This window comes from Spermophilus citellus (assembly GCF_964194105.1).
Source record: "Spermophilus citellus genome assembly, chromosome: 10".
In the NCBI taxonomy this organism is placed as follows: domain Eukaryota; kingdom Metazoa; phylum Chordata; class Mammalia; order Rodentia; family Sciuridae; genus Spermophilus; species Spermophilus citellus.
This window is the reverse complement of record NC_138197.1, coordinates 117195432-117218250: the sequence shown is the minus strand read 5'-3', so window position 1 is coordinate 117218250 and position 22819 is coordinate 117195432. Positions and strand designations below refer to the sequence as shown.

The window sequence follows — 22819 nt, the reverse complement described above, 5'->3', positions numbered from 1 at the left end:
TCCTAGTTTTGTTACCCCATCCCAAGTATTACAATAGTTTCTCCTCTCCTGGTGAATTTAAAATTTGAGTGAAACTTACTTTCTTGTATTGCATTAAGAATCTCTGAAAAGTCCACATCACTCTTTGGGCCATCAGGTAGTATTTGCATATCCAGCTGGCAGCCTTGCAAATCCACACCTCCTTCTAGAGAAATGAAAGATATTCATGGAGTTTTCACTGGTTATCACAGAGCCCAGCACTAGGGTCCCAAGGAGAAGCAATATCAAAATCCAAGATGAACAACTAGCTGGTTTGCCAATGATCCTCCATCTTGGACACATGACTTAAAAAAAAAATGAAGAACATACACAATCCATTTGCTCTTTCTGGGACCAAAAATGTTCACTTGCATTTCTAGTGCAAAAATACAGCAAACTTTATTACAATGCAACATGCTGTGTAGTATATGGTTAATTTTATTTATAGCTGAAAAATATAAATTAGCCTCCACTCAAGGGTGTTTAAAAATATTTTCAGATTCCGCATGAATGAAAAATGTCAACACAAACACTTTATAATACTATTTTCTTCAAAATTGAACTAATACATTCTTAAGGAAAGGGTCAATATTCTTGATATCACATAAAACAAGTATCATTTCCCCCCCTCACACTTGGACTTCTTCTGCATCATTTATTTTCAAACTAGGCCAGAATCCTTTTATTTATTCCATGAAACAATTAAACCTCTTGCACTAGATCTGTGTGATGATTTTGGCATGCTCTAAAGAAAGATTTTTATTCTGCCTCACATACCTATGGAACATTCAAGGAAGTCAAAGTAACCAAGATACCAAAAAGTAGCATTATCATTAGCAATAATGCACCCTCTGACTGCTTCTTAATTAGTAAACACATCACCAAAGGGAAGAGTCTGAGGTTAAAAGGCAGTGCTAAAATAAAAAGATATGATGAATAAAATGGGGCATGCCCTAGTTTTCAGTTTTAATTTTTTTAAATTATTTTTGTAGAAATAATCCTATCATAAACTCAACAAGTATATTTAGTCTTATATTTTGATTATTTTCCTAAGACTCAAGAATGTCTGCCTTATAGGGATGTTCATTCTAGGAGGGAAATGCCCACAGGTGACTTATTAAAATAGAAGGCAAGATTTAGGAAGGTGGGAATTATGCATGCTGTAATCCTACCACTTTGAACAGTGCCCGACACAAAGTAGGCCCTGGACAAATGCAAGATGCATGAATGAATGAGGCTCTGCAGTGCCGTGAAACTGATGCAACAGAGCTACAAGTGAAGCTACAGTCTCATATCTGAAGTCAGAGAGACCAGCATCCAGGTTCTAATTAGGTAATGCTGAACCTCTCTAAATCTTAGTTTCCTCAACTAGAAAACAGGAAAGATAATTACAGCCTCACAGAATAGCCATGAGGATTAAAAGAAATAATGTTCAAAAAGCTCCTGATTGTCACACAGTTGACAGTGAATGGAAGTTAGTACGATTACCACAATAACTTACTAAGGCAACACTGGCATGTATATAGAGAATATCTAGCTATTGAAGAATAAAGAAGAAGCCATAAGTCAGTTCCTTGGGACTCTGGGACGCATATCAGGATTATCAGGAACAGCAATTTAGCATTGCGAAAACAGAAGCGAACTTTTCAAATTCATACATAAAGTGTTTAACGTAAAGTCTGAAGTTTACCTGTGGGACAAAGATGCCTTTCTGCGGGTCTACAATTAGAGTAGAATTTTTGTCTTTTTTTTTTTTCGCCATGGTTTGCTACTTCAAATGGGTAGAGGAAGGTTTGCAAGGTTTTCAATCTCTTCTCAGTCACCTTTATTTTGCTCAATAGCCAAAGACCTCACAATGACAATAACAACAACAAAGTAACAAGAATATCAAGACTGCCCATCTACCACACTCTCTACTACGTACTTGAATACCTCATTTAGTCTTTAATCTTAAAAACGAGGTTCAGTGAAGTAGAATAATTTGTCCAAATTCCATAGACACTGAAGTATAAAGATGCAGCACCTTCCTGCTCTTAGTTAATCCTCAATACCACCCACAATCAAGCAGTCACAGATGCACACTATTATAAATAAGAAACTGAATTACTAAATAAATCCAACAGAAGCCAATATAATAACCCATGTTCTAATGCTTCAGATAAAGACAAAAGCTAATATATAACCTAAAAATTAATGACTTCCTAATAGACTAATAAATAGAGACCAACTTTGTTTGTCCTAGTCAAGAGTTCATAAATTCATGGAGAAGTAGTTATGACTACTAAATAGTAACAGTTTTTAATAACTAAAATTCCACAGTTTTAATAACTTTTTAAAGTCAGAGCACAATATAGACATATAAAAAGTCAGAAAAGAAGCAACAGAAAGAAAGCCTGTAGGTCATTAAATTCTGTCTCTAAAGAAAATTTAATGATATAAAAATGAGGGAGGAAATATAAAGAAATGAAGAATATAGTTATAAACAGACATTTCTAAATATATGAAAAAGAATATCCATTTATATGACTAGAAAAAAAGGAGAAGAAGAAAAATCTTCAAACGGCTACATCTATCAGTTGTGAAATTATGTGTAGATTTGGCCTTATTCTCTATCTTTTCTATGTTTTTCAAAGTAAGTAGGAAACATAATTTTAAAGACATTAAAAAACTCAGACTGGAACAGGGCAGATGAATAATTATTTAGAATTCAGAATTCAAGACTTAAAACTAAGATTATAGGTATTAACTATACAACTTAACATAAAAGATTTTCTAAATTAATACAATTCATAAAATATATAAATAGCTCCTAAATTGCAGGATGTAGCATTCTCTTCATGGTAAACATTACAATTATAGTTGGAACCCCTAAAGTATCTTTCTTCCTCTGCTTTAGAAGAAATATAGAATACACTGTCATAAAGTATGACAATCTGGAACTTTTGACAGTAAGTCATTCATTAAAGTCTAGCATGATAAAGTAGGGGGTGCTGCAAAACAAGACTTTCCTAATGAGAGAGTGATCAGTGTAAAGGACATTTTCAAAGGAATCCTTAAAGACAATAATCTCCACCTTTAGCACACACTGCCCAAGTGGAAGAGACTTGGTGACTTCAGTATAAAATGTTATATGTCTACTTGGCTCTTCTGACATTTATTGTTATTCATATAGTTTTGATAAGATATCTAAAAAGTTGAGAAACTCAGTTCTTCCCTATAGGCACAGACATTTAAGACTTTGGGTTAGAACACAAAGCTATGAGGCATTATTCAAGATGGTGAAGAGGTCATGGTTTCAAACTGAAGACTCTTTTAAATTATAACACCATTGGGCCCCAATAGTTCACATGGAACTACATGCAATATCAGGGAAACTAAACAAAATTTACATTAAAGAGGGAAGCTAGAAAGAATCCTCAAAGATGTGAAGAACATACTAAATAATTTTTCAAAAAACAAAAATTTCTACAAAATCCACATGACCTCCAAGTTTGGCTGCAGCTTTTCTCATACTTGATGGACAATAGTGGTTATATTCAATTCTTCAGAGTGATTCTGAAGAGGAGAAAAGTTGAAAATAGTTTCACTAAAAGTCACTTTGATAGTGGCATTTACATTTAATTAAAAGTCTTCAACCAGACAAACACTATTTTAAAAATTCATATTAGTTTTGTATCTAGCTTGGATTTTAGCTAAGTGCTTATATATGAGAGGGGGAAAAAATACTCCAAACCTGAGTTTATCGACTAGCAATATGTCAATGACACTCCCATCTCCTTTCTGTCTATAGAAATCTCTTTCTACTTTTAAGGCCCACTTCAAATCCTCTGCTTCAGGAAGTATTTCTTGATCCTGATAAGTAAATGCAATTTTTTTCCATCCACTGAGCCCACATAGCTACTTATATTTTGTTCTTTTTCTATGATCTATGTTTTCCATAAAAAATAAGGTAGGTAAAGAACGTAGCGCAGTATGCAGGAGACAGAGAAATGCGAGAGCCTCTTTCCTCCCATCTATATTTTCCCTCACTATTAGCACCTTCAATTAGACTGTAGTACATTGCAGCCAGACTGTATCCATCTTTCATCTCCTATAAAACTTAGAACAAGGCCTTGAACTTAATAGGTGATAAATTCATGCCTTTTAAACTGCATTCAGTTTCATATTACTAGTAACATAATGGACAGAGGCTGAGAAAACATTCCCATTTTTTCTTAAAATCCACTATTTAAGGCATCTTGATAGGTATAATTATCAAAAACACATAATCATATATTTTTCCTCTTTCTATGATCTTTTAAAATTTTATCAAATGATAAATAAAACCTCAAAGTATCGAAGGGCTTATAATGAAAGTTATCCCTTTTGCAATTCCAGTCTTCTTTCTCCAGAGTTACCATTTTTAAGTTTCTGTTCGATATTTCCATGTGTGTATTTCATTGTTTCTTGATTTGTCAATTTTCTATAGTACTTATTTTTTTTCCTGCTATGACATATGACAATGTTACTTACATCACAGTAATTCTCCATTTGACATCTACTTGCCCAACAAATCACTGTTCTTATTCTACTAGATTGCCTTAGTGTAATAACTTTAAATAAATTACTTAAAATTCCATTTCCTTTCCAATCAAATATAGGCAGATCTAATATTTGCAAGTTAACACAAAGTGGTAGAGAAAGTAGATTTTGGCATTAAAAAGTGACCTGGATTTGAATCTGACTTTTCTATGACTTTGAACCATTATATAATAAGCTCAAAAAGTTTCATATTTCTCATTTACAAAGTGGAGAGGATGACATTTTTTGGAGACTCTAGTAAAATTTACAGACAGTATATGCAAATAATTTGGCCCATGGTGTTAGATCAGGCAGATTCAATTTAAAAAAAATTTATGACATTTTTCTCTGAAAAATGAGGATCTATTCCAGTCTTAGGACCCAGGCACAGAGAAAAAAAAATGGTAAAAAAAAATCCTGTCACTTGAGACTCAGAATAGTTACTTAATATTAAAACAGAAATAAAGGGAATTCTGACAAGTCAAATCTTACCTTCCCGTGTAACACAAAAGATGGGGAATATACAAAGTAGGCAAAAGGGGTCAAATGATATTTTTGGCAATTATTGCATAATAAACAATGCTGGATCTGAGCTGATGCCTATATCCTATTTATATTTCACAAATAGAAAATGGTAGTTCCTACCCTGAGAAGTAGGTTTAATGCAAATCCTCAAAGGCAACATTTTTTACAGGATAGGTAACAGTGCCATTTCAAAACATGAGCTAAATATCTAAAATAAATCTTCATATGCAATGTTTTTGGACTTAATAGACTGTAAAGATACCATATTTTATATCGGGAGTTTTGTTTTGAACTCCCCATAGGTGAATTCAGTATTGCTATGACAGTGTGAAGATGGAGAACTATTAAGAAGGCAGGGAGGGACATTTTATCTTTACAGCCCTTCTCTGCATCAATCAATGCTCAAGAAAAATCTTTAAAAAAAGAAAAAGAAAGAAAAGAAATAAACACAATTCTTCTGGAGGATCTGAAATTTTTTTTGGAAATTCTAGATTTACATGTGGGATAGTCCACCAGTTCTGGAAAGACTTTCCATCCTTCTGTTTATTTAGCCTCATTTATAATATCCAACAAAATTTATTCAGCATGCCATAAGCTAGAAAGGCTTCACAATAAAGCAGGTATCATAAGAGCTATTGTAAAAGACCCATAAGCCATGCTCTTTTACATTATTAGTGTTGTGTAACTATAAATCTAGTGAGGTTGAAAGTTCACTCCTTTACAGAAGAAAGCTTGGTTTGTGTTAGTAGGAATAAACAGATTGATTCACCCACATTAGTCACTAAAAGACCAAAGTTCTTCCTTCAGATGATTAACACTGAGTGGTCTTAATAACCCAATTACACTGAATCCTGAATGGAGTGCCACATTTGGCTAATAGCTGGGAGATGTTTCTCAACTCTAAAATGGAAATGATTCTACTGCGAAAGTCACCCAACAACGGCTGACCTTCAACAAAATTGCTTCCATGTTTCCCAGGAATGGCGAAATCGTGATCTTCTAGGTTATAATACACCCTGCACTAAAAGCTCCAAATAGCAGGAATGACTTGGAGAGTCCCTGAAGGCTGGGAATCCTTGGTGTCTTCCAATCTCTTGGATGCTAAGGTCTGTTGCTAGGATGACAAGGACTCTTGTAGGTGAGAGGAAGAGAGAAACTCAGGATTAGAAGAAGTTACAGATCAGAAAGTCTGAGATTTTCAGCTTCACTCTAATGTTTACTCTCTTGATGCATAAGACTGGATATACAGAAGGAGTTGAAATGAGTGTTCAACATGCATCATGATAAGCCTCATGAAAGCTGGGACTCTGCCCACCTTGTGCCTTGGCTGCTCAGCTCTCAGTTAACTAAGCAGAGTAGAAGTTCACTATCAATCAACTGTCTACCATGGCGAAAGGCTCATGCTTTTAAATCTCAACTCCCTACTCGTTATAATTGTATGATCTGAGCTAAACATTTAAATCTCCACAAGCTTATTAAGTGTAAACTATTTGAAATAGTCTTGGGTAAAATAAGTAATTTTAAATTTTACAAATAAATTTCTCTTCCCAGAAATTAATCATTTGGTTTTCTTTGTGGCTGCCTTTTGTATGACTTTCCCTCATTCACTTTATGTGATTCACTAATTCTCATTCAAATACTTGTGAAAAGATCCTCTGGAAAATTCTGTCTAAATGCATCACATAGGTCAAGAGAATGTGCATGTGTCCCTTGGCAAAGGAAAAAGAAAATGCAAATAAGTGAAGAATTTTGGTATGTATTTTTAGAAAACACAATTTTATTACTCAGCAAATGATAGCAAGGAGCACTGATAACCAATGCCTGCATTTGGCTAGGCCCAAAATAGCTTCTTTTCCTATGCACACCCTTATTTACTCAACTCAAATCACACATTGAAAAGAACTCCACTTAAAGAGGAAGAGATCCAAATGAAGTATGATTTCTGTTATTTCTAAACCACAGCACTGTTTTGAAAGGCACCACCTTCACCTTCAACAAAATGAGAAACAAAAGAGAAGTCTAAAGCAGCCCTTATGGATCTTCTTTCCTACAATTTCAAAGTCATGAAAGACTTTCTCTACCACCCATAACAAAAATCCATATCACAAACTGGGAAACAGAGAATTCTGTCTCAGCTTCAGAGCTATTCAGTAGAGTATCCAGATTCCTTAGGTTCAGTAAACAAGCCTCAGTCTGTTTTCAATAATATCTGTTTGCAGAAAGGGGGAAGAGAAAACAACAAAGTTTCACACTCAACTAATTCTCATTTTTAAGAAACCAAAGTTGGCACTGTGGGGGGAAAAGTCCCATAAGAAATTTAAAAATACAGGTTCTAGAGGGGAGTCCATCAATTACTAAATTTGCACTTTGGGACAAGTAATCTCATTTTCTGAACCACAATAGAATAAGGGTAATTGCACTCTACAGACTGCTGTAAGAACTAAATGAAATGTAAGAGAAACATTTGTGAATGCTCTTTGGAAAATAGAATATCATCTCAATATAAGATGCTGGTATCATAAGTATCCTTCCAAAAATTTGCCATACATTTGCCTTTTCCTTATTTTTCTTTCCTATATACGAAGTATCTTGAAAGGTACTTACTGAGTTCAATTTATTCCCTAATTTGAGACCAAATCTTGACTTTGGTTCCAGAAAGTAATCTTCAAAACTCAGGGAAATAGGAATAAATTTTATAATACCAGAACCAGAAAAAAAAGGACAATGAAAAATTAAAAGCCCAGTGCTAACTAGAAAAAGCAGAAAAGCTACAAAGTGGAATGTTACTTATATAGAAAAAAAAAGAAGAAGAATTTATTCAAATGACTGCATTTGTGTTCAAAAGAATCTAACTGGACCTTTTTTCAGCTGGTTTTCTTATGCTAAGGTTTGAACTATTGCAGAGTTTTAAAATTAAATTTTCCAAGGCTTTGTTATGCTAACTTGCTAGAAATATTGCTCCCAAGTTGTTTGAAGGAGAAGATAACAGCACACTGAATGAGGGAAATAGGCCACCTGAGCGGGAGTCTTGCCTCCAGGACTTACTGACTATATGACCTTGAACTAGACTTACTCTTCTCTGGGCCTTACTTTCCCCATCTCTAAAATAAGGACAATAAAATGAAGATATAATGGGAATTAAATGAGATAATGAATACAAAGAACTTGTGTTTTTTGAGATAGAGAATATAGTGGTGTGTTTAATAAATTGTAGCTATAATTTTGCTCTTGTCAAACTATGCATTTAATGCTAGGTATTCAGACAGCACATTACTTGTTCTGGCTCATTGGAAAAACAAAATCCTAAAGTTTCTTTCCTATGAAATCTGTAAGTTTCAGCATTTAAATACCATATTTATATAAGGGGGAAATAATCATGCACAAAAGGGGAAAGGACCACTCACGTTTATAAAAATACTTATGCTAGAAATCGCTTGGGGAGGTAATGAAACATATCAGCAAAAGGTCATTTTACAAACTCTAGAAGAGAACAAAGGACATTTTCTGTGACTAATGAAACTTCTCCAGAACTATATAATGGGCCTAACTGATAAAGAAAAAGTAACAGTAGAAATATTTCAGAAAGCTTCCAATTCTATTTGATAACATTAAGTTGGGAAAATTGATCTACCCATTAAACTTTACAACTTTAAACTCAAAAAACTGAAGTCAATGCATCAGTTCACACTTCTCTTGAACCCTGAATTATAGACCAACATCTAGTATTATTTTATTCTTTATTAGTGACCTAAAAGTGAAATAGAAATAATATTCATTAATTTTGACTGACTAAAGGATACAGACAATACAAAAATCAATAAGCAAGAGAAGCATCTGAAACAATCCAAAGAAGAAAGAAACCATACAACATAGAAGCAAATGGCTCCTTTGTCGATGCAGCATAATGAGACCCCATCTTATGGGTTCTGGCACAGGCTCACTGTGGAGCTGCTCTACGGTGTGGTGACTAAGCAGGAAATGATTCTGGGACATGTACACTTTTAGACTTCTGAATTTTGCTTATCATGATGGGAACACAAAAATGATCACTGCCATTTACTACTAAGCACCTACTAAGCACCAGGCATCATAGTGGGTATTTGACAGAAATGAAGTTATTTAGTTGTTACAAAAAGGTTATAAAAGGCTTGCTAGACATAATGCATAAAAACATAGGATGTCCAGCTAAATTGGAATTTCAAATAAACAACATCATTTCTTATTATAAGTATGTTCTTATAATAAGTATGTGCAATTTGGGGGACATACACTCAAAAAGTACTTGTTTTTCTAAAATTTGAATTCACTGGGAGCCCTGTATTTAATCTGGCAACACTTAATACTGTGAGATAGGTATTAACATTCTTTACTGATCAAGAAACTGAGATTTAGAGAAATTAAGTAATTTGTCCAGGGCCGTATGGCTATCAGGTGACATATCTGGGTCTTAAACCTGACAGCAAAGCTTGCATTCATAACCAGTGTAGTGCACGGTTTTATTGTGCTCTTTCCTACATGTGGGTGGTCATCTCCCTTTCTTCCTGTTGACAGTCCACAGTCAGAATGCTCCTGCATCTTTCTTTAAATCTGTATTCTAGCCCTTAATACCATTTGACTTCTATCAAAATAGGTTAAGTGCACGTTCCATAGTGGGTATTTTCCCATATTCTTTCCTAATGTCACTTCTGTTTCCTTTGGGGAATATGCCTCTTCCTCACTCCCTCACGGTGTATAATCCATTTGGAAAGAGACATTAACGGGTCCTAACCTTCCATTCTGAAGGCCGAAAGGAGAGGTCTCCTCCTGTACTAACCTTTGCCTCATCACTGTCAATCCAACCAAAGGAAAGGTCCATGGCCAATAGGACCGTCTCTTTCAAAGCTTGAAAACATGGGCCAAGTGATGGAAAAACATAAGAATTCATTTACTCCAGATAATCAAATAACTCATTTTTTGGCTTTGGTTCCTTTTTTAAAGCTAGTTTCCTAAGTTTTCCTCATTCTCCAAATTTAAATTCCTTCTTTGCTTGAATTAAATAATTGGTTTGGTTTTTGTTTTTATAACAAAGAACCCTGACTATCTCTTAAACATGACTCTGAGCTCCCTGAGTTTGGTACCATTCCAGTTCTAAGGAAGGTGTCTTTCAAATAAGTATTTGTTAGTACAAAGTAGGCATTCAGAAATGTTTGTAAATTTCAGGAGGCGGGGCACAGACAAAGGAAGTGAAATCATCCAGGATGATGACATTAAGAGTCTACAACAGTCTCAGGCTCTTTCTTTCGGCCCTAAGCTACCAGTCCAGTCCGAGTGGGCTTTCAGACAGTGCTTTGGGAACTGAAATCATTAACTTTTGAAGAGTAGATGGATGACTTAAAAGACCTCAAGATGACTAACACATCTGTGTACTTCTAAAATCTATGACTCACTATATAAGTAAGAAACTCAGTTTGAGAGCTCTTTCATAATCTTCCACCAAGAACTATGATGCATTAGTGCAAATACACTAAGAATAAAGAGGATGGAACTGAAATCACATGCTACCTTGCCAGAATAAAATGATCTTTAAATATACTTTTAAAATATGGTTTCTAATTGTAATTTTTAAACATAATTTTTCTTAATTATTATTCTGTGCTAAAGGGTTGGCTTTACTTATCTTTTCAACCAACAGTCAATGTATGTAGGTTTTAGTAACCTGTGACATCATGATAAATAGATAAATGTAGTGATGTGTTCTTAAAGTAAGGGCAGAGAACTTAAGACTTGCTAAATTATCCCATGTTGCTATTACACCATTAGGAAGTGTCTAAATAACATTTCTTCCATTTTTATTATACTAATAGAAAAGAATGTCAATTAGAGGAAAGAACAGACTGATTCTACTCTGTCTGGGTCAGCTTATAACAGAATATTCCATTCAAGTCCAAGCACTATATTTTCAAAGTCTAATGAAATAAGACTGTTTCCAGGAGCAGAATGGGTAAGATGGTGAAGAATTTGAATATCATGTCATTTAGCAAAGCAGTAAAAAAAAAAAAAACCAGGAAATGTTTCAGTTGGAAAATAATTCAGGATGTGTTTTTAAACAGCTGAAGGACTGCATGAAAGTAAAATTAGGTTTAGTCTATATAATTTCAGAGTGCAAACCCATATCTGGCAGGTAGAATAGATTTTGACAAGCAACAAATAATCATTTATTAAGAACCTACTCTGAACAGTGCATGGGGTTAGTTAGGAGTGATAGAGGATACAAAGATTAATCCAGTATAATTTCTGCCTTCCAGAAGTGTGACACTCTAAATCAGGTGAACTTTTATCAGGCTTCCGAGTTCTGTGGAAGCATGGTGAAGTGAGACATCAATTCCAACCAGTGAGCTCTTAAAAGATCTCTTGGAGTAAGAGGAATTTGAATGACATATTGGGCAATGAAAAAGCTAAAGATTTATTGGGGAAGAGCACTCTAAAATAAAGGTGCTCAAGAAATGGCTGAGAAATGAAGGAGCAAACGCCTAATAGAGAAATTGTGAAAAGTGATGGAAAAGTGGGTAATGGGAATATCAAAGGAGAAAAGTTCAGAAAAGTAGGGAGAGGTTAAATTATAGAGGACTTGAAAAATGGGCTCCCAAGGCAGCACTTTCTTCTGGATAACCCTAAAGATTTTTAAAAGGAGAGCTAAGGTTAATCATCTTCTCCAGGGTGGCATTTTGAGGTGGTTTGGAAAAATTAAATGGAGAGTGCCAGCAAAGGCAGTAAGATAACACCCAAACTCTTCTACTAAGCCCTCCAGAATTCTTGTCTATCATCAACCTCTTCTCAGATTGCTCCCTTCATCTAGATCTGATAAAAACCTAGATTTTCCTAGAGGCCACTATGTCCCAGTGGTTCTTTCTTTCTATTTTTTTCCCATAGACCTGGTACCAGTTGGATTAGGAGGAGGAGCAGGTATCTTCCTTGAGTCTCAAGGCTACCTTTAACCATGACCCTTCCCTTTTCCCTAAACACTCCCAGCCTTGAATCTTACATTGTTTTATTGTGTCGCCTTCTATTCTTCATCTCTGCACTCACCAGCTATCTCCCAGGTTACATTCCCTTTTTCCTTGATGCAGTTAACCTGGCTCATCATTCTTCCCAAAACTACCCGACCAATTCCTGACCATTTCAATTTAAAACTATCCCTCAGTATCCATGGTAGATTGGTTCCAAGATCCTCCACTGATAGCAAATCCTGCAGATGCCCAAGTCCCTTACATAAAATGTTCAAGTTCCTTACATACACCCTTACATTTAACCTCCACACAGCCTCCAGTATAATTTAAATCATCTCTATATTACTTATATCACCTAATGTGATGCAAGTGATATTGTTTTGAGAAAAATCACAAATCACAAGAAAAATGTCTGTACACATTCAATACAGAAACCATTTTTTTCCAAACATTTTTGATACACATTGGGTTGAATACACAAATGCAGAATAGAATCCATGGATAAGAAGGGCTGACTGCATGTATAAATGATCTTTCCCATACTCTTGCCTCTCAGTCTCAATAACTTTACCCCATGCCCTAGTACAGTCTCTTACTTTAAACTCTGGTCTAGACCTTGTCTTTCCCAGAAATACTACCCACCTCTGCAATATCAGTGCTATTTGTCTCACTGATTGGCCATCTATCTATTCTTACTTTCCCAGCTCTTTCTTTCATTACCCTAACTTGAACACCCTTTGGACCCCTCGAAGACCTCCATCCAACTGATCCTACCAACTTTTCAGCATTCTTCTCTTTCTTCATGTCTTTACTTCCCTCTTCCTCAGGCTTAAGTCATATAATCAATCACTGTGGTCACTCCCTTCTGTTCATGTTTGATTTCATCTCTGGCTTCATTTTCATTCACAGTGGTGATCTTCCTTTCAACCACATTAAAGATAAAACTTACACAATGGGAAAAAAATTCTCTTACCTCCATCACACCTGCCAAAAACCATCTATTCCATCTTTCCACCTGTTACCTAGCATCACAGATGCTATCTATGACCTTATTGTGCATAATTCCCATCCTGCCATGGACACCATCTCACAAATTCTCACCTCTCTTTAATATCATGCATTTTCTACCGGAGGTTTGCTATTTTGAAAAGAAACTCTATCTTGGCCTCACTTTTACTCCCTAGTAGCTTCCTTGTTCCTTTACTGTCTTTCATAGAAAAAAAAAGTTGTCTATATCCACAGCATCTATTTGTAGCCTTCATTCTCTCTTAAACCCACTTCAATCATGGCTTCATCTCCACCATGTCACCAAAACTGCTCTTATCCAAATCACCATTAACTTTCACTTTACTAAAATGAATGGCCAATTCTCAGTCCTCAACTTAACTTGACTTGACTTTCAACTTGTAACCTAGATAATCACTCTTCTCTCCTGTATAAGCTTTTTTAGCTTCTAGGACATGACGTTTCTAATCATTATTGCTGCATTTTTCTTGGCCTTTCTTACTGGTGGTTTATATTCTCTGTGACCATTTATTACTGTGTTAGAGTGCCCCAGGTCTTAGTCCTTCATCCTTTACCCTCTTTGTCTATACCCTTATCTCTCAGTATTCATAGGGGATTGGCTCCTGGACACCCCATGGGTGTCAAAAATCCATGATATTCAAGTCCATTATATAAAATGGTATAGTATTGCATGTAACCAGTCCCATCCTCCTGTATATTTTAAATCATCTTATAATACTTTCTATAAGGTCCTTGATTACCATTTGGACAGCCATCTTATGTAACAGCTGCCATTTTAAGAAAAATTATGCTTTCCCGCCCAAGGGTGTTTTTGAGAAAGGCTCACCACTCCCTCATACCAACCCAACCTTTCACTGCCCCCTGCACAGATATAATCCCTGAGCCTGCCCCATAAAAGTCCCAAATCTCAAGCCTGTTTTGCCTCTCTCCATCTATGAAGAAATGTGCCTTTATTTGTCAGCTCTGACAAATAAATTCTCTGCCTGGTCTCCGTCTTTCATTTCTCGCTCACCCATCTCTCAGTTTTTCACATTCTTTTTACTTGCAATACCTAATAAGATGTAAATGCTTTATGTATTGTTCAGGGAATAATGATAAGAGAAATAAGTCTGTTCATGTTCTGCATATATAAAAGTATTTTCCAAATAATTTTGATATGCACTTGATTAAATACAGAGATGCAAAACTTACCAAAATGAGGGACCAATTGTATTTCTTCATTTAGTCATCTCTTTCTATACAATGACTTTGAATGTCATGTATATGACACAGCTGTCAATTTTAAATCTCCTTTGTGGTGTAATCTCTCAACTCCAGACATGTTTATCCTCCCACCCACATGATCTTGCCACTTCTTGAACATCATATCCATAATCCAAATTCTGATCTCAGCCTTATCTTTGCCCTCAAACCAGACAGATATTCTTCCCCTGCAGCCTTCCCAATCTCAGATAATATTAAGCCAATTTATTCATACCAAAAACTTTTTGAGTCATCTTTAACCCTTTTTTCCCTTACCCCACTTACAATCTATTGGAGAATTATGTTGGTCCAATTTTAAAATATATCCAGAATCTCAATTATCACCATCATATCTTCTACTCTAAGTCAGAAACTACCGTCATCTCTCAAATAGATTATTTTGGAGGTTTCCTATTTGACCTTCCTCTTTTTGTCCTCTCCCCACTACCCCATAGTGTATCCTCAAACAACTGAAGTGATTTTATTAAAATATTTCAGGTCATGAAACTCTTATTCTCAAAACCTTCTAACATCTCCCTTTTTAAACATCTCCCACTGTAAGTTTAAAGTACTTACAATGGCCTGCTACATCAGGTCCCTGTGACTTCATTGATCAGAGTTTTTCCTCCTTGCTTACTACATTCTTGGTTCATTGACCTCCATATGCTTCTTCAAACTGGCAGATTGACTTCTACCCTAGGGAATTCAGTTGCCCAAACATCATGGTCCTCAGCCACTTCTATTCTTTGATTTTACATCTCCACAATGTAACCTACCCTGCCCACCTGATAAAATTATAACATGCCAATCTCCACTACCTGATTCCTCTACTTATTCTTTAATCCATAATGCCTTCATCATAAACACTACATATTTATTATGTTATATATAGTTAATATGTAACTATATACAGTAATTACAACTAAATATAGTTGTATACAACTATAATATTGGTTATATATTGTATAGTTTATCTATTTATTATGTTAATTTATTCTTTCTCCCACCTAGTATGGGATCTCTCCTAGGGCAGGAATTTTTGTCTGTTCTCTGATGTATCTCAAGTACTCATTAAAAGGCAGGCAGGCAGAGCAATTAAAAAGCTATCGTAAGCTCTAAAAAACCGCTGATGGAGTTTGGTTTGGTTCTACCCTATAAATATTTATTGGGAGTACAAAGATGAACAATCCAAACTGGCCCTGAAGACCTTGCAGAAGACAGACAGGTAGTATCAAAATGAGAAAAGATAATGGAGCAAAAGCAGGGAATCCTAGAAAGAGCGGCATGAGCAAAGGTTGGGAGGTATAAAACCCCACCACGTATTTAAAGAACTGAAAGCCCATCAATATGAACAGATGTGATGGTCTGTCTTATGTGCGTCCGTGGCATGGCTAGAATTCCCCGTTCCCTAACTAGTTATAGTTTAGGGAGGATTGATCCAATCTGTTGAAAGGCCTTAAACATAGAACTAAGGCCTCCCTGAAGGAGTTCCACCTGTGGACAGCAGCTGTCTCTGTGCATGAGCGTTACAGCCTGCCCTTCCAGATGGCCTGCCCTACAGAAGTCAAACATGCCTGCTCAGTCCCAATATGACAAAAGCCAATTTCCTACAATCAGTCTCTAGTACATCACTTATGTTTTTCCAGTTGAATCCTATAGATACACTAGGGTAATAAAATTTAAGACAGAATTAGGTGCAAAATTGAAGGATGAAAAGTGCATTTCCTTTTAACATGATAAGCCACTTGGATTTGACCCTATCAACAATAGGACAAGGAAGGTGCATACAATGATCAGGGAGAGAGATGACTCTTTCAGGATTTGCTATAGAGGATGAACTGGGACAGGAGGCAAGAGGAAGAGAGAGATACTAGACATTGGGAAAAGAGCAAAGCTACACATGGGAGAAGAGGAGAAGTCAAAAGTTTGTTACAAAAGCATAGGGAACAGTGTTCTGGGAAGAAGTATGTGGTCCAACCAGGTCTTCAGCATCAGAAGGGTGTCACAAGCATCTACCACTTGTGATAAAAGGAGGTCACTAAGGGCCTCAAGAATGGCCACAGTTGAGGGGAAGAACTGGAAACTAGATTGGATTGGCTGAAGGGTGATTGGAAAGTAGATTATTCTGCCCAAAGTTTTGTTTATAAGGGAGGAGGGGAAAGTGGCAGAAGAGACACAGAAGAGGACACAGTGTCAAATGAAGATGCTTAGATTGGGTCACCACCTGCTAGGACATTACAGAAAATAATTAAGATGGGGTGAGTTATTCTGAATGATATCTAAATTCCCTTGTAATTCAACATGTCCACAATATCACCTTCCAGGAACATTACCTTTTAAATGATGTTTCTTCATCATCCAAAACAATGGCTAGCCTACTCAATAAGTATTTTTTGAATGAATGGATATTTAAATGAGCTTCTCCCCCAAACAAACACATACAACCTTTTAGTTGGAATCACGTGCCTTACTGTAGAATTGTTTTTAACATTTTTAAGAGACCACAAGTGCATCCCAGAGGCCATGAAACCTAATAGAATGACTCTAGTCTTCTCCTCTGACCTCCAGAGGATGTGAGCAAGACAATCCAGATAACTTGGGTTTCTAAGTGGGTACTTTTAGCTTGAATTTTTTTTTCTGAACTATTTTAGAGTAAATTATCAAGAAAAAGGCCAAATCTCTATTTTAGTATACAAGTTTTTCCTAAACGGAGCAGGAGTTTATCTGTCTGATTTTCATTTAGATTCTACCACTGTAGGTGGAATGAATTATTAACCTCTTCTGATACATCCATATCCTGTTATTGGTCTTGGTGGCAATTTACCACTGACTGAAGTAAAGACAGAGACAGAGTATGAAACAAGACTTCTGGGAAAAAAATAAAATCATCTTAATTGGACGTATAGCATAATGAATGTAATGAAGGCTGTGTCAGGTTGCTGTAAAAATGTTGAACTTCCCCGTGCATTACCTGCATGGAAAACTTTGGTTTTTCCATTAGTGATTCCAGAAGAGCTTGCCTCCATTTTTATTGACCTTCTGCCTGGTGGGAGTGAGGAATGCCTGACCACGGGCAGGCGACCACGTGACCCTGGACGGCTTGCCACACTTTGCCGTTGATGGATTTGCAAACGCTTTTCAGCCCCATGAATAGATAAACTTAAACCTGGAACGAGAAATAGCACCATTAGACTAAAGAAGTCAATTCCGAATGACTAAAATGTCAGGTTATGTTCTTGCATGAATACCAGAGAGCATAAGCCAGTATGTTTCAAATTCCTAAGAAATGCTAGTGATACGAGAATTGTAATATCAGTAGATTTTCATATAACGTTATTTACTAAACATTGCTTCATTCAAAAATGGATGTCCTTAGTAATCACAGCAAGACTTTTAGGAATGTATGTTCAACAAAATCAAACAGTAAACTTTTATCAAAATTATTTTCAAAGTCCTAGGAAAATATGCACATATTTGGCATGCTGTTGTCAGGGGCTGTGGGGCTTAGGAACTGATTCTGAAGTGACTGTAATTTCAGTACAAATCAAGGAATATTCTCTATGGAATGCACAGATAGTCAGAGTCATCCACATTTACACCTCCGATAATCTAGAATTATGGGAATTTTTAGAAATATTTTATTCAAGAGAATTTCAGACAGACGGAATGTAAAATAATAGTATTACGAAACCCATGCACCTATCCCCGGCAACAAATACCAAGACTTTTCCATTTTTGCTCCATCTATCCCTCTCCCTTTGTTGGTGGTCTGCTTTTTCATTGTTGGAGTAGTCTAAAGCCAATTTTAGATATCATGTCCATCTCATCAAAAGCATATATTGATCATGTTGACTTATATCAATTTCATTAAAGTGGATTATATCCACTGATATATATCAACTGGTCAAAAAAGTTCTGAGCTCAAAAGATGTATTTTTTAAAATGCTCACTGATTGCCATTGGTGTTTGCTAAAATACCAATTCACTACTCAGGAAATTGATAAAAGGGAAAAAGTAAGCATGTATCCTGCCTTCCCTTTACCCACAATATTTCAAAAGACACAAAGAGTTGCTGAAAGAGTTATTCACTATAGAAAATTTCCTGTTAATAAATGCTGATGGGAAAGAAAATTATAAAATCATTTTAGAATCCCCAGTAAAATATGAAAGGTGACAGGATTAATCCAAAGAAACTCTGTGAGGACAAAGCTAGAATTCAAACTCATAGATGGCAGAATCCAGCTCTGTTTTTTAAAGAGAGTATTAGTCTTATAATGCCATCAAGGCAGTGGGACTTATCAGGAATCGTGTTATCTGACAGAGGAAAGCTAAGCTTCACCAAATTGCAGAATTTTTTATTAAGAATCTTTTGAGCCGGGCTGGGTGCAGCACAACTGTATCCCAGTGGCTCAGGAGGCTAAGACAGGAGGAACTCGAGTTCAAAGCCAGCCTCAGCAAGGGCGAGGCACTAAAGCAACTCAGTGAGACCCTGTCTCTAAATAAAATACAAAATAGGACTAGGGATGTGGTTCAGTGGTTGAATGCCCCTGCGTTCAATCCTCAGTACCCCACCCCCCAAAAGAATCTTTTGAATCCTGAAAGTATAAATTTAAATTTAGAGTTGGAAGTTATTTTAGTATTTAGAGTTGATGCCTTTTACAGATAAGGAGACTGAGGCCTGATAAGAGAAAACAATACATTTATAGATTATTAGTACTTGGAGACCACTGTGAGAAGTCTACTAAAATCCCAGTAATAGAGGTAATAATAAACCTGCACTCACAGATAAACTGCAAAACTATCAATCATTGGTCATGCCAGAGATATGAAGAGTCACTTTAAATTCTCCCCCCACCCGGGGTCAATTTATAAGTTCTAATGAACCTTAAGAAAGGAAAATATAAATTAGAATGGGGTTGGCTAGCAAAGGAAACATTAAAACAGTGCAATAGAGACAAATATGTGCAGTGCCAGTCCAAAAAGCAGTCTTGAACTTTAAGAATTGGAATTGCACAGCCAGACAGCCCTAATGTATGATTCTACTCTTCTTTATCACTAACTGTCCTCATTCTGACAGAGTCTGCCAGACGACATACGGAATGGGACTTGGCTCCTTGTACAGGAAGAAAGTAATCACACCAGCATCACTGCCTACCAGCAGGCAGGGTTCTCAGTGTGAGCTAACCAACTGCTGTCCTGGGATTTTACACATTTACCTCCTCGTGAATTGCTTACTGTCCCCAAGATCTGGTTGCTAAGCCCATGATGCTGTGAGCTTGAGCCTCAGTTTTGGAAGACTCAACCAGTTTGGAAGACAGTCTGGCAAGCTTTCTCACCAATGCCCAGACTGTGTGAACCTTCTAAACCTAAATGTCTCTCTCTGTGGGTATGACTGACACCTCAGCAGCAACCTGTTTCTCTTCCACTCCACCCTGCTCCACGACACATTTATTATTATTATTTCCACATTTCCACTTATGTGCAGCCTGAACATCTGTAAATACATCAAGACTCCAGAATAATCCAGATGAATTCACATGTGACAGATGAAGGAAATGGGAAAGACATTTGAAATCAGCATCAGATGATGCACGCAGTCTCAGCCTGAAACTATGAAATAAACTACTGTCCCCAAAATGCTGCTTCTTGACCCACTTGTGGAAGATTGGAATGGGATTATGACTCAGTCTGGCACTTCCAAACTCTTGGGTAACTCCCTTCAAGGAAGCACAAAATGACATCAGACAATAACTATTACACCATGGAAATAAATGACATAGTTACTTAGAAATGTTGAATCCTAGGCTAGAAAATATAATAATGTGTATTATTGGGGAAATGTCAAAAATAAAGAACAGTTAATGAATATCACCCGGAGAGGTTGGATATGAGGAGAGTGGGTCTGTAACACAGGAATTTGGGAAGAATCCCTAATGCCTGAGAAAATCCATTCCATTCTCTAAGAATCAAGAGTCCTCAGAGGTGCAGACAAAGAGCCTGGCCCATCAGAGTTTTCCTCATATGGGAGCTAAGTCCATGGGAGACAGAGAGATGAATAAATGAATAGATAGTACACCAGAGAGCAAATAAACTCCAGACATCTGAGAAGGTTAAGATTTGTAGAAGATTTAGAAATCACATGTCTAGAAATGAATTGTTAGCCAATAAATGGCACCATCCAATTTGTTCTTAATTACTTCAGAAAAAAAAAATGTTGACATTGCTTTTCTATTAAATGCCAGACACTGCTTAATATTGATCATTATCCCATCAATATCTTATCACAACCAAAAAAAAACCCAGAATTAATATCTGCATTTTACAAATGGGAAACCTGAGACTCAAGAGTTACCGGTCCAAGGTCATACAGAGACTGATTACTGGCATTTGAACCCTATACCGTGTAGTCTGACAAACTAAATACTAATACAGAGATAAATCATTTAGGTCTAGCAGTGGTTCTGGATAACTTAGAGATTTACCCAGGCAGGGATTAGAAGGTGCAGAATTCTGACACTCTGTTATGGTTTAGATATCAAGTGTCCCCCAAAAGCTCATGTGTGAGATAATGCCAGAAGGTTTAGAGGTGAACTGATGGGGTAATAGAAGCCTTAACCCAATCACTGAAGTAAGCCCCTGACAGGGATTAACTGAGTGGTCACTGTAGGCTGGTGGGGTGTGGCTGGAGGAAGTGAGTCATTGGGGGTGTGCCTTTGGGGTATACATTTGAGGAGCTGAACTTAGTCTTTCTGCTTCTTGGTGCAATGTCCTCAGCCACTTTCCTCCAACACACTCTTCTGCCATCATGTTCTGCCTCGCCTTAGGTCTTGAGGAATGGAGTTGGCCATCAACAGACTGAGCGGATGAAACCATGAGCCCCCAAATAAATTTTTCCTCCTTAAAATTTTTCTTGTCAGGTCTTTTGGTTACAATGGCAAAAAAAAAAAAAAAAAAAAAAAAAAAAAACTGACTAAAGCACACTCCTTTGACCCAAGCTCTTCTAGAACTCTCTTTTGCAGACTTCATTCATGACATCACCCATGCCGAAATGTCTTAGTTCTTGAATCAAAAACCTTCATCGTTACAAATCAGCTTGCACTGGCCCTTCCTTGAAGCCCTTCTAGTTCCACTGCTATTCCAGGCAACATTCCAGGCTTTCATCTTGCCATTTTCTCTCATTATGCAACTACACTGAACTCTTGTTCACCTCCTGGTGTGCACATGGCCCATTGATCCTACTAGTTTAGGAGTCTCTACCAGCAAGGATCAAATTTTATATTTTCCTTCTTCCCTCCTCAGCTCTGAGCAAAGCACTTCCCATACGGCAGATGTGAGATGATGATTCTCCCTCCACCCCTTCTTCCCCTGCACTTTAGGAGTTGCAAAGACTCCTTGGACGTAATGCAAGGAGATGACGCCAAGCATGTTTATCTGGGCAACAAGCTTCAAATTTATGCTTCCTTCTTCATTATACCCTCACCATCTTTCCCAAACTCCTGAGGCCTGAAAATTGGCTGCCTCCCTCAGCAATGACAGAAAGCTTCCTTTTCCATTCAGCTGAGAAGATGGAGCCCGGGTGACCTAAACTTTAACTCCTTCCCTCTTACCACCTCAAATGATTTTTATGAAGACACCTCTTCCTCCTGAGAGCTATCACCTACCCTGATAAAAGGACTAAGGTCAGAACCTTGGAAAACACACATCTTTAGGAACAAGGAGAGAGACATACATATGGTGGTCAAAATGTGGGTTCTATAGTCAGAGATTCTGCGTGCAAATCTTAGCCACACCACTTATTATGTTACCTTGTGCTGATTTTTTTCATGCCTGTTCAGTTGGGATAACTGAGTTCATCCCTGACAGGGTTGTTGTGAGGTCGATTGAGTAAATGCCTCTCAAGTGCTATGGCAGTGTCCGGCATACAGCAGGTGCTCAGTTCCAGTTAGCTGCCATCATCATCTATCATATCAATGGCTGTTCCTCCCTCTTCATTATCCTCAGGCTCTGATATTTAACACAGTTGCCTCTGCTCATCTGTTTAAAACTCTTCCTCAGTTTTCATGACACAATTTTTGGCTACCTTTTACTTCTTTAAACTTTCTTGACTTTCCTGTTTCCCAAAATGGGGGGCCGTAGTTTCCTACGTTGCTATAACAAATTACAACAACACTGGTGGGTTAATAAAATCACAAATTATTATCTCACAGTGCTAGAGGTCAGACATTTGAAACCAAGGTATTAATTATCAGGGCTACATTTCTTCTAGAAGCTTTGGAGGAGAATATGTTTCTTTCTTTTTTTTTCTTTTTTTGCTTTCTTCAGCTTCTCGTGGGTGCCAGCACTTCATGGGTTCCTTGCCATGTGGCCCCACATCACTCTAATCTGTCTCTGGTGTCACATCATCTTCTACCCTTTGTGTCTAGTCTCTCTCTGCCTCTCTCTCATAAGGACATTTGTGATGA

General features: G+C 36.9%; 1 protein-coding gene across 1 annotated transcript in view; it reads right to left on the bottom strand.

Moving 5' to 3' along the window:
* The window catches only part of ANO4 (anoctamin 4), a 333674-nt gene that overhangs the window by 196328 nt on the left and 114527 nt on the right, over positions 1 to 22819 (bottom strand). The window contains exons 2-3 of the mRNA XM_081311559.1: positions 17329 to 17523; positions 80 to 184 (exon numbers count right to left, since the gene is read on the bottom strand). Coding sequence (XP_081167685.1) covers positions 80 to 184; positions 17329 to 17383 — 160 coding nt within the window. The 5' untranslated portion in view covers positions 17384 to 17523. The remainder of the gene's footprint in view (positions 1 to 79; positions 185 to 17328; positions 17524 to 22819) is intronic.